This window comes from Corapipo altera, unplaced genomic scaffold (assembly GCF_003945725.1).
Source record: "Corapipo altera isolate COAL_440 unplaced genomic scaffold, ASM394572v1 301, whole genome shotgun sequence".
In the NCBI taxonomy this organism is placed as follows: Eukaryota; Metazoa; Chordata; class Aves; order Passeriformes; family Pipridae; genus Corapipo; species Corapipo altera.
Genome location: NW_020884926.1, coordinates 5192925 through 5204770, shown reverse-complemented (window position 1 = coordinate 5204770; position 11846 = coordinate 5192925). Strand labels below are relative to the sequence as shown.

General features: G+C 59.3%; 2 protein-coding genes across 2 annotated transcripts; one reads left to right on the top strand and one right to left on the bottom strand.

The window, feature by feature from the left end:
• Positions 1–647: 647 nt before the first annotated feature.
• CUNH1orf50 (chromosome unknown C1orf50 homolog) lies at positions 648–3828 on the bottom strand. The gene is made up of 4 exons (XM_027658079.1): positions 3661–3828; positions 2700–2786; positions 1632–1763; positions 648–981 (listed from the first exon to the last, which is right to left on the bottom strand). Exons 1-4 carry the CDS (start codon positions 3799–3801, stop codon positions 790–792), a joined length of 552 nt encoding a protein of 183 aa, XP_027513880.1. The 5' UTR covers positions 3802–3828; the 3' UTR covers positions 648–789.
• A 182-nt stretch (positions 3829–4010) lies between these two features.
• On the top strand, positions 4011–11758 carry P3H1 (prolyl 3-hydroxylase 1). Its single transcript, XM_027658070.1, has 15 exons — positions 4011–4527; positions 4903–5055; positions 5210–5399; positions 5846–5977; positions 7799–7938; positions 8606–8695; positions 8807–8859; positions 9210–9331; positions 9486–9613; positions 9684–9779; positions 9895–10045; positions 10523–10640; positions 10843–10918; positions 11077–11217; positions 11297–11758. The coding sequence occupies exons 1-15, from the start codon at positions 4039–4041 to the stop codon at positions 11408–11410; spliced, it is 2193 nt and encodes a 730-aa protein (XP_027513871.1). The 5' UTR covers positions 4011–4038; the 3' UTR covers positions 11411–11758.
• Positions 11759–11846: the final 88 nt, after the last annotated feature.

Below are 11846 nucleotides of genomic sequence, written 5' to 3'. Positions count from 1 at the left end.
AGGAATTGTCACTGCCAGCAGCCTCAAGCACCTCCCAAGGTGTGGGCACAAGGACAAGAGGCTGGAGATGTCCTATCAGCTCCACGTGCCACCAAGTCTCCCTGATAAAGCCAAAGGGATACCTGCCACACAGGAGGAACACAGGGCCTGTCTCAAAGGTACATCTGAGATCAAGACTGGTTTATTTTACTTTCCCCACCACTCTTGTCTCCACCTGGCAGCTCATGCACTCAAATCCAAGGGGAATGCACAAGGACTGTGAAACACCCATTGTTTGAAGAGCACCTGAGGCCTGAATGGCACTTTTGAGGGCACTCTTCCCAGAAAACAGAGCTCCAGGTCACCCATGTTCCCAGCTCAGGGGTTCAGAACAGCTGAGACAGAGACCAGCACATTCTCATCACAACAGACCCTTTGCATGGGGTTTTGACGCCTCTTCCTGGGCCACACAGTTCCATAAACACGTGCATTTGAACAAGGGGCAAAATCCAGCCCTGAAATCATTACCTGCCACAGTGAGGTACACCAGAGCCAGGCAGGTAGGACGTTCCAAGCCCCCTGGAACTCACACCAGCTGGTACCACCTGCCTCTCAGTACAACCAGGCACAGGTCAGCATAATAAATTACTCAATTACCAGAAAATCCAGTAGGATTGAATACATAATTAGTGTCCTTAAAGCACAGAGCAATCAGCATTTTTGTTTCTTGGGCTCTTTCCTTGCCCTGCTGGTTGTGCCCGGGCCCGGTGTCCCCTCACACAGGGACTCTGCTCAGGGGGTCCTGTGTGGTCACTCCTGTGACTTGGTCAGGCCCTGGAAGTTGGGCTCTGTGCAGGGGGGCAGTGCTGCCTGCCGGCTCAGCAGCTTCTCCAGGATGGCTATTTCTGCATCTCGTCTCTCAATGTCCTCAAAGGGAGTCCAGGACATGTCATGCTGGAGCTTATAGGCACCGAGAAATTCGTGGGGAGTGGTTCCCCATTCCTGGGAGGGAAAGGAGAGACTTCATCAGTGCCCAGTTTCCCTTGCAGCTGGGCTGTGCTGTCCCTCAGCCCCCAACCTCTGATGCACTCCCAGCTACGTGACCATCCCATTTCTTAACCTAAAAATAGGCTCAGCTACCCTGAGTCCAAGATCAGGTCGAGCCCCAGCACTGCTGATGCAGGGAGGCTTGGGGGCACAGGACCTCCCTGACCTGCCCACAGGTTTGCCCTGGAGCCTTCACCCTGCATGTAAGAAAATGGGTGGCCTGTAAGGAGGAGACCTCCAAGACCACTCCTCAAGCTGCAGGCAAACTCAGTCCCTGAGCTGAAGCACTTGAAGACAGCACCCTGTCAGGCAGCCACGCCGGCCACAAAAGGCTCAGAGGAAGAACTGCAGGGACCAAAAGGCAGAATTCAGGTCCAAACACCAAAGGGCTTCTTGCCATCCTCCACCAAGAGCCAGAGAACTCCATAAGATGGCTCTGGCCCCAGCAGACTAACCCAGACCAAGGGCAAAGGCCAACTGAGCAGCAGCCAACAAATGCCCCCCATCGAGCTGGTGCTTTTTCCTGAGGTCCACATGTTCCCAAACACCACAAACATGACTTTTTTTTTCCCCTCCCTGCTCCCTCAGGGGCCATGACCACTCACCTTAGGAGACAGGATGGAGAAGTATCGCTGCCCACTCTCCCTCCTGTACATGTAGTAAATGTTTCCTGGCTTCTTCACAAGGTTGCAGGCCACGTGGTTCAGATCAGCATCTCTGTTAGCTTCATCCAAGACCTGGAAAACACAAATTTAATATTTCTACATTTGAAATAAAATGACAGTGTGCTATTGCCAGAGCCCAAGACACATCACTTGACACATGGCTCACAAGGCCTCGATCTGCATGTCTGATTTCATTTGCCCCCAGGAAGGAGATGCTTCCCAAAGAGATTAAGTTTTCTCCACGTCTTCCCTGTCAGCTGGACCTCAGAGCACCTCTCCTCGGAGGTGGAGATACCTCCAAGGATCAAGGATCTCTGCACCTCTCCCCAGGTTCACCTCTGTGCCTGACCCCACACACACAGCTGCTGGGGGCTTCCTGCTGCTGTCCCCAGGGAAAGGGGCAGGGAACAAAGGGAAATTCATCTCCCCAGCTCCACCAGTTAATGATTACATGACGTAAGTGCCTCCATGGCCGCAGGCCAGTTGCACTGACTGGCAGATCCTTTCCCATTCTGACTCCAGATTTCACCCCTGGGGGTGAAGGGTGTATTGATGAGCACAGCTGAGCCCTGCTGGGTGCTGCCAGGACCAGCTGAGCTGGGACAAACGGGAAAGCCAAGCCCACCGTCAGGGAAAGCTCTCAGGGGGCTCAGATCCAACCAGGGCCACATTGCCACCCCTACGGGTCCTCCTGGGAGCACAGCACATGCAGGAGTCACCCCTCCTAAATCCAGAGTCATCTCTCTGTCCTCCCTGACACATGAGCTGCTTTGGACCACCCGCCCTTGCGCCCCCACTTTATCTGAAGTCCTTCCTGACGTGCCCAGGACTCAGGGAAAGCACTCAAAACCGTCCCCATTGACACCTGACAATAAACCCTCATCTTCCCACTGAACCTCCTCTGCTGGGCTTCTGGCCCCGACTCACACCCAGGGCCGCAGCTCCCCCCGATCGCCCGGCAGAGAGGGCAGGTGCTCATCAACGAGCCTCCTGCCCACCCTCGCTCACCTTCCGCGCCTGCTCCTGCAGGTGCCGGATCTGCTCGGCGATCACGGCCAGTTTGCTGCAGGCGTTCGCCCGCACGAAGTCATCGGCCTGGGAGAGGGAGGAGCGGGTGCTGGTCAGGATGGGAGGAGCCGCAGCCCTCCCACGCTCGAGGTGTCAGCTGTCACAGCAACCCCGGGAAACTGGAGTGACACCCGTGGAGCTGGGAGGCACTGGGAGCTGCCTGGACAGGCTGGGGGCAGTGGGAGGGAGCAGTAGGGACAGACTGGGAGGCAGTGGGTTGGACTGGGAGGTAGTGGGATGCACAGCAAAGAGGCAGTAGGATTTACAGGGAAGCATTTAGGCGGGCTGAGAAGCTCTGGAGGACAAACTGGACATCACTGGAAGGCAGTAGGATGTACTAGGAGGCACCGGAGGGAAAGTAGAACATTCGGGGGGGCTCTGGGGTGTGCTGGGAGACACTGGGAGGGGCAGTAGGACATATCGGGAAAAACTGGGGTGGATTCAGAGGCATTGAGATGGACTGGGAGCCTCTGAAGTGGGAATGAGACATACCAGGGGTGCTGGGATGGACTGGGAGAGTAGCGGCTGGAGGCACCTGGACACAGTGGGGTGAACTGGTTACTGGGACATACTGGGAGACAGCAGGGTACACTGGGATGGGACTTCGGTGTGATGCTCTGTGAGTCACCGGGGGGGCAGCAGGGCACAGCGGGAAGCGGCGAGGGGCAATGGGAGGTACTGCAGACACCAACAGCGTGGGAACTCGGGAAGGCACTGGGGGGCACTGGGAGGGGACAGTGGGAGAGGGTAGGAGGCATCAAGAGGCCGCCGGGGTCACCAGAGAACAGTGCTGGGAGGCACCAAGGCCGCCGCCGGCTGAGAAGGCCCCGGAGAACGGCCGGGAGGCACCGGGGACACCGGGCCCAGAGCCATGCCCCCGGCGCCGGGGCCCGGCCCTCACCTGCTGCACCTGCCGCGCCAGGGCCACCAGGTCGTCGGGGTCCCCGACGCGGGCGGCGCGGCCGGCGCTGCCCTCCACCAGGGCCAGGGCCAGCCCAGGGCCGGCGCCGCCATGCCCGGGCTCCGCGCCTCCCTCCGCCATCGCCGGCCGCGCCTGACCACTTCCGCCCGCTTCCCGCTGTGGCGTCACCGCGCGCGGCGAGGGGGCGGGGCCGCGGCTGAGGCTCTGAGGCCTCTGATTGGGCAGTGTGCGCGAAGGGGGCGTGGTATGGCAGAGGGGCGGGGCCTAGACGGGGCGGGGCGGCCGCTTATTGGGTGATGGCCACGGAGGGGCGGGGCTTGTATCGCTGCGGTGCGGCGACTCGGCCGGGGCTCAGACATGGCGCTGCCGCCGCCGGTGCCGGTCATGGAGCTGCTGCTGCTGCTGGCGCTGCTGGCGGGAGCCGCCACGCCACCGGAGCCGCTCCCGCTCCCTGTCCCGGACGACCCGCCGCTGCCGGCCCAGCCGCCGGACGCCCTGTTCGCCGCCGGCGCCGAGGCGTACGTGCGGGGGGACTGGCCGGCCGTGGTGCTGCAGATGGAGCGGGCGCTGCGGGCGCGGGCCGCCCTGCGCTCCCGCCTGGCGCGGTGCCGCCTGCGCTGCGCCAACGCCACGGCGGGGCCGCCGGAGGACGAGGAGGAGGGCACCGAGCCCCAGCCCGACCCGGTTCTCCGGGACCTGCGGTTCTTCCGGGGGCTTCTCCGCCGCGCAGCCTGCCTGCGGGGCTGCGGGCCCGCCGCGCCCTCCCGGTACCGCCTGAGCGAGGAGCTGGAGCTCGAGTTCGGCCGGCGCAGCCCCTACAACTACCTGCAGGTCGCCTATTTCAAGGTGCGGGACCGGCAGGGAGGGAGGGAGGGAAGGGAGGAGTTCCCGGTGCGGCGGGATGCGGGACGGGCGGGATACGCGGAGGATGCCGGAGCCGGGCGGGGGGGATGGAGGGATGGGATCGAGAGAACCGGCCGGGGACGATCGCGGTGCCGGGACGCCGGAGATGAGTTCGGTGTGTGCCCCGGCGGGATGGCCGTGCCCTGCCCCCCTCAGTGCCACGTCGGAGCTCGCCGGGGCCGCCCCCGTCACCGCCCCCTACCCCGGCCGCCGGGATGCCCCGGGATGCTCCGGAATGCTCCGGGATATCCCAGGGGCCGGGGGTCCCCTCCTCTCCGCGTGGGATCTGCACTGTCTCACCCCCCTCATCCCACCCAGATGAACCGGCCGGCGCAGGCGGCAGCGGCCGCTCACACCTTCTTCGTGGCCAATCCGGGGCACCAGGAGATGAGGCAGAACCTGGAGTACTACCAGGCTATGGTGGGGGTCCGCGAGGAGGACTTCACCGACCTGGAGGCCAAACCCCACCTGGTGAGACCCCCCCCCCCTCCCCTTCCAAAGTCGCTGTGCGGTGACTGTGGTGCTGCGAGGTCCCTCCCCATGGGGACGAGGTAGGCCGGGTGATCCATCACGGGGATGGAACCCCCATGTTGAGCCCCCCTCATCATTTCTCATCCCTCTGCAGAGCGAGTTTCGGCTGGGGGTCCGGTTCTACTCGGAGGAGCAGCCGGCTGCTGCCATCCTGCACCTGGAGAAGGCCCTGGACGAGTATTTCGTGGCAGACGCCGAGTGCCGCGCGCTCTGCGAGGGACCCTACGACTACGAGGGCTACAACTACCTGGAGTACAATGCAGATCTCTTCCAGGCCATCACAGGTGCCAGCTCTGCCTGCTGTGTCCTGTCACAAGAGCTGGGGACAGTTCTCGGTGGGCGGTTGGTTCCCAAAGACCTGAGGGATGGTGGGTGGAGGGCAAACACCATCGTAGGCTTTACTAGGAGAAATGTGGCCAGTAAGTGGCAGGAGGTGTTTGCCTGCACTCAGCACTCGGGGTGATGCTCAAGAACCCTCCAAATTCCAGGGGAATACGGAAAAACAGGAGAGGGACCAGCAGAGGGTCACCAGGATGGGAGGCCAGAGATGGCCACTGTGTCCCCAGAGAGCAGCACAGCCCCCCCCCATCACTTAGAGGTGGACAACCAACCACCAAAAATCTGGCAAACAGCCCCAGTGCGAGCAGAAGGTTGAAGACCCCTCAGGGTCCTGCCCACCAGCCTGTGGGTGACCATGAGCAGTGACATGTTTGTTTTTTTTCTCCACCAGATCACTCCATGCAGGTGCTGAGCTGCAAGCAGGGCTGTGTCACAGAGCTGGCCTCACAGCCTGGCCGGGAGAAGCCTCTGGAGGATTTCCTGCCCTCGCACTTCAACTACCTGCAGTTTGCCTACTACAACAGTAAGCAGCTTCTGTGGGCTGTCAGGGCTGGGCACCCAGCTCTGGACAGGCTGAAATCATGGATCCACAGAGTGGTTGGGTTGGGAAGGGACCTTCAAAGATTGTCTCGTCAGTCCAGCCCAAGATGCAGCGACATCTTGGCATTGGTCACTCCGAGGTCTCTCACTGCCCCATCCAGCTTGCCTTGGAACACTTCCAGGGATGGGGCAGCCACAGCTTGTCTATGCAGCCTGTGCCAGTGCCTCACCAGCCTCATCATAAAAAATTTCCTCCTTATGGCCAACCTAACCCTGCCCTCCTTCAGTTTAAGACTGTTGCTCCTTGTGCTGTCACTAAAAGCCTTGGTAAAAGTTGTCCTCATATCTCTTGTAGCCCCCTCTAGATATGGGAAGGCCATAAGATCTCCCAGGAGCCTTCCACAGGTTCAACAACCTAAATTTTTTCAGCCTTTCTTCCTAGATATGCTCGTCCTCTAACCAATTTTGTGGCCTCCTCTGGACCCACTCAAAGGGGTCCATTCACACCCTTCTTGTGCTGGGGACCCCAGAGCTGGAGGCAGCACTGCAGGGGAGGTCTCATCAGAGAAGAGCAGAGGGGCAGAATCCCCCCCCTCACCTGCTGTCCACAGTGCAGCCCAGGACTTGAGGGGTTTCTGGGCTACCATGGCCGGGTCCTGTCCAATTTTTCATCCACCAGTATCTCCAAGTCCTTCACAGGCTGCTCTAATCCCACCCATGCCCCTGCCTTCACTCACAGTGGTGGAGAAGCTTCCACCAGACCTTGTTGTACTTTGTGAGGTTCACACAGGCATGCTCCTCCTGCCTGAAATGTTCTGCAGGACACTTGGATCAGTCATCCTCCACATCGCTTTATTCCCAGGCAGTTTTGCTTTCCAAGTGAAATAACAGCCTGGAGAAGTATTTTTTTCCCTCCTGCCTGCTGTCTACCTCTTGCTTCAAACCACAGCAGTGTGCTTCCCTGCCAGAAGAGTTGTAACCCAGGCGAATACATCTGATTTTATTTCACTTTTTAATTCGCCTCCTTAGAAAAATTAAACTGTTTCTGTGCAAATTTCTTCAAAGGGAGGGGAAAAAAAATATGGCATCCAAGAAGATGGAAATCCTCGAGAAGAGACAGCTGAGAGGGGACTTCATCCATGTCTGTCAGTATCTGCAGGGTGGGTGTCAGAGGATGGACCAGGCTCTGCTCGGTGGTGCTGAGCAATAGGACAAGAGGCAGCGGGCAGGAACTGATGCACAGGAAGTTTCACCTGGATATGAGGAAGAACTTCACCGTGCAGGTGACCACGTGCTGGGACAGATTGCCCAGAGAGGGTGTGGGGTCTCCCTCACTGGAGATATTCCAGAACCATCTGGATGCAACCCTGTGCTAGGATGCTTAAGCAGGGAGGTTGGACCAGATGACCCAGTGTGGTCCCTTCCTTTCCTTCCCCAGTTTGTGACTGTGTGATTCTGTGAAAGGCTGCACAGAAGTGGGGCAGGGTGCTTCAGTGGCTGGAAATTGCGGGTTAGCGAGGAATGGTTGGGTCTGACTGCCTGGAAATGGGCCTCAGGAATTTTTTCCAAGGAAGAAAAGTACTCAACCTGTGACCCTGGTTTCTAGAGGCAGGAGAGCACCTTGGATTCTGAATTTTGCCTTTGTGGCAGCAAGTTATCCTTGCTCCAGGGGATCTGCCCTGCTTGTGAGACTCTTTGCAGGACAACAAGGATTTTGTCTCTCATCTCTCTTTCCATATCCATGTTTGCTCTGCCTCCAGTGCCCTTGGACTTGCTGTTAAACAGCCCCACTTTGTCTTTGCAGATGGGAATTACGAAAAAGCCATCGAATGTGCCAAAACCTATTTGCTCTTCTTCCCACACGATGAGGTGATGAACCAGAATTTGGCCTATTACACCGCTGTCCTGGGGGAAAACCTGGCGAGACCCATCCAACCCCGAGAGGTGAGCAATCAGCTGACACATCTTCTCTCCTCCTTGGGGACCTTTGCAGAAGTTTTGGGGTCTTCTCTGGTCCAGCCACCCAAGGTGGTCAGTTTGGATGGTTTTAGGGTTCAACAAGCTGGAAAATAGCTGAGAGACTGAAAATCATCACTGGCAAAATATCTTTGGCCAAGTGAAGCTGGAAGATTCGCACGCATGGACCCACTCCTCAGGGGTGGGAGAGGCAGGTGGACAGACCTTTTAGGAGGGTCTGAGCACACCTCTGCTGCACTCTTCCACAACTGAAGTGAAATTGCTTAAGAAGGAGAGGATTTGGCTTCAAAATAGCTGGATCTGGATGACCAGTTCCTGCCTGGGATGTGGTAGGCAGGAATGGAGGTCTCTGCCCCACACCAGCTGAAGTAGGGAAGGGGATCTGCTCCTAAAGAGCTTCCTGCAGGAGGGACATGTGTTTGCCTCTACTGGACTGTCCTCTCCCCAGGAGTCATCCACACAGGACAGGGAAATTCAGGCAGGATGGGAAAAGCCACTTCCTTCCCAGCTGCCAGAGGGAACAGGAAACCAGGGCTATAGGTCTGGAGCAAGGACCACGGGAATGGTGTAAACCTACATTCCTTTAGAGCCCTCGTGCTGTACCTCACCCCTTCCCTGTGCCCCCTTGCCACAGGAGATCCGGGTGTACCGCCAGCAGAGCCTGATGGAGAAGGAGCTGCTCTTCTTCAGCTATGATGTCTTCGGCATCCCTTTTGTGGACCCGGTGGGTGGTGTGAGACCAAGGGGACACGGTGGCCAGATGGAACGTGGATGAGGGGGTCTGCGTCCTGGCCAGATCCTTGGCCAGCTCCTGATGCTGTTCTTCTGGCTGCAGGACACGTGGACACCTGAAGAGGTGATACCGAAAAGGCTGCGGGAGAAACAGAAGTGAGTGCTGTCCCCGGCCGAGCCCACCCAGGGGGGTCCAACAGGACATACCCCTCTTCCTCTGGGGGGTTTGGGCCAAAGGCCATGGCACAGAGCTGCTGCCAGGGAAGGTGTTGATATTGGGGATGGAAAAGGCTGCTGGAGGGCAGAACTTTGCTTTCCATCAGCCCATGGGATGATGGGCACCCCAAGCACCAGAGGGTGAGGGATGCATTGGAGTGACTCTCTCCAGTCTTGGGCTTTGTCACCAGCCCCTGAGACAACTTTGTCCTGCCCTTTTGTTGGTGCCTCTCAGTCCTGACGTGGTGGGGACAGTGGGATGGTGGGGCTGATGGCTACCACGTGCCCAGGGCAGAGCGGGAGACGGCGGCACGCATCTCGGAGGAGATTGGCAACCTCATGAAGGAGATCGAGACGCTGGTGGAGGAGAAGGCCAAGGAGTCTGCTGACATGAGCAAGTTCATCCGAGAAGGTGCAGAGCAGGGGAGGTGGGATGGGGACCTCCGTGACCCCTGCTGCCAGTCCCTCCATACGTGGGTGGCAGCAGGAGCAGGTGGCAGGACCACAGCTTCCCCCAGGGTTGGTGGTGCGCATCCCCATGTCCCCTAATCCCGTTTGTGCCCCAGGTGGCCCCTTGGGGTACGAAGGAGCCAGTGTCACCATGAACTCCAGGGCCCTGAACGGCTCCCAGCGTGTGGTGGTGGACGGAGTCCTTTCTGCCGAGGAGTGTCGGGAACTGCAGAGACTCACAAACGTGAGTGTGGGCGTGGGGGGGGCGGGCAGGGGTTGCAGCTCAGACCAGTAACACCCATCGGGTTTTGCAGGCAGCTGCCTCAGCTGGGGACGGCTATCGGGGGAAGACTTCTCCTCACACCCCCAGCGAGACCTTCTACGGCGTGACCGTCCTCAAGGCCCTCAAGGTTGGGGTGGATGCGGGGAGAAACGGGCTGTGGGGACAAGAGGTGGGAGTTTAGGGGGGGAGCAGGCCCCATGGCCACCTGGGGCTGAGCCCCTGTGCTGCCTGTCCCCCTGTAGCTGGGCCAGGAGGGCAAGGTGCCCCTGCGCAGTGCCCACCTGTACTACAACGTGACGGAGAAGGTGCGGCGCATGATGGAGTCCTACTTCCGCCTGGAGGCTCCGCTCCACTTCTCCTATTCCCACCTCGTGTGCCGCACAGCCATCGACGGTGAGCACGGCCCAGAGGAGCGGGTCTGGTCCTCTGGGGTCCCCTCCAACAGCTGGAATTGGTCTGGTCCTGGACCTTTCCTTGGAGAACTCCTTGCTGCTCCCTAACTCTCTCCTCTGCCTGGGAGGGTGTGGGAAGCTTGTCACTTAAAGCCCAGTTCAGGAAGATGAGCAGCAGCTCTCTTGGTTGCCTCCAGTGGGGCAGATGGCTTCATGCCATACAGGATTTCAGCACTCAGAAGCATTTGGGATGGGTGCTGGGAGAGGCTGTGCCTGGAGGGCCATGGGAATGCCACGGGACAAGCCAGGAGAGGCTTGTGCCACCCGAATGGCCTCGCATGGTCCACACTCCAGCAAGTTAAGTGCTTTAGGCTGAACACGACTTTCTTGTCACCTCCAAGCCTGGGGTGCTTGGGGACAGACCCTGCTCTTGCGCAGACAGAGGGGTCCTGATATCCCAGGTCTCGTTCCACCCTAGAGAAGCAAGAAGGTCGGAGTGACAACAGCCACGAGGTGCACGTGGACAACTGCATCCTCAATGCAGAGGCTCTGGTGTGCGTGAAGGAACCCCCAGCCTACACATTCCGGGATTACAGGTACTGGTGGTGGCTGTCATCTGAAAGTACCACAGCTTGGTGGCACCTAGGCTGGGAGGAGCCAGGTGGGAGGACACCAAACCTGGGCTCTCCTACCTCAGGCTCTTGCTGTGGGTGTTGGGGGAGCTCTGGGCTCACCTGCTTGCTGGAGTTGTGGTCGGGGTTGTTAGTTACCTCCACTTGTCCCCTGCTCCCTTTTTAGTGCCATCCTTTATCTCAATGGAGACTTTGAAGGAGGAGCTTTCTACTTCACCGAGCTGGATGCCAAGACGCAGACCGTGAGTAGCTCAGCTCCGAGGATCCACGTGCAGCTCCTTCCTGCTGGCCCTGTCCCCTGGGAACACCCCCTGGGAACACCCCCTGGGCCACTGCAAAAGATGAACTGGGGTTGAGGGGGACTGACTTGCTCGTGATCGGGATCTCCCACCCTTGGCAGGCAGAGGTCCAGCCACAGTGTGGCCGTGCCGTGGGCTTCTCCTCCGGCTCAGAGAACCCCCACGGGGTGAAGGCCGTGACCAAGGGCCAGCGCTGCGCCATCGCCCTCTGGTTCACCCTGGACCCCCGGCACAGCGAGCGGGTGAGCTCCCTCCCAGCAGCACGGGGGGTTTTTGAGTGGGACACTGGCCGTGCTTACCCCCCCGTGGGTCTGCCCACAGGAGCGTGTGCAGGCAGATGACCTGGTGAAGATGCTTTTTGGCACGGAAGAGGGAGATTTGGAGCCGGAGCAGGAACCACCCGCTGCCCTTGTGGTGGGGAAGGACGAGCTGTGATGTCCCAGGGGGACCAGGATGTCCCTGCCGGGACCAGTGACACCAGCATTGCAGCTTCGGGCTGCTCAGTCATCAGGGTGACATATGGGACCCCCCTCTGCCCCTAACCCACGTAGGATGGGGCATTGGGGAATGCCCTGTACTGCCCCTGCGCCATCCAGCATCCCCCCATGGAGCTGACTTGGGATGTGACAGACGCTCAGAGGGGTGACATGGGGACAAGGGAGGGGTGCTGTGTTAGGGGTGAGGCCCCAGTGCCACAGGTGCAGTTGTGTGCCTTTCCTGAGCCTGCGGCTATTTAAGTGCCTTCTGCAGAAAATGGGTGAATAAAGCTATTTTTTTTCTAAACTGTTGCCGGCTGGAGTCTGCTGCCCCCCCTTTGGCTGCCATCAGTGTTGGGGTGCAGCCTTTCCTCCTGGCAAACATTTACTGGAGG

What these genes read in the sequence shown, in the direction of transcription:
- CUNH1orf50 (XM_027658079.1), bottom strand. Translation starts at nt 3,801, where the DNA reads ATGGCGGAGGGAGGCGCGGAGCCCGGGCATGGCGGCGCCGGCCCTGGG. An exon ending in TGGCGCGGCAGGTGCAGCAG is followed by an intron (nt 2,787 to 3,660) that starts GTGAGGGCCGGG and finishes TCCCTCTCCCAG; the next exon opens with GCCGATGACTTCGTGCGGGC. An exon ending in TCTCCATCCTGTCTCCTAAG is followed by an intron (nt 982 to 1,631) that starts GTGAGTGGTCAT and finishes TTTCCCTCCCAG; the next exon opens with GAATGGGGAACCACTCCCCA.
- P3H1 (XM_027658070.1), top strand. Translation starts at nt 4,039, where the DNA reads ATGGCGCTGCCGCCGCCGGTGCCGGTCATGGAGCTGCTGCTGCTGCTG. An exon ending in GACCCATCCAACCCCGAGAG is followed by an intron (nt 7,939 to 8,605) that starts GTGAGCAATCAG and finishes CCCTTGCCACAG; the next exon opens with GAGATCCGGGTGTACCGCCA. An exon ending in GTGCCGCACAGCCATCGACG is followed by an intron (nt 10,046 to 10,522) that starts GTGAGCACGGCC and finishes GTTCCACCCTAG; the next exon opens with AGAAGCAAGAAGGTCGGAGT.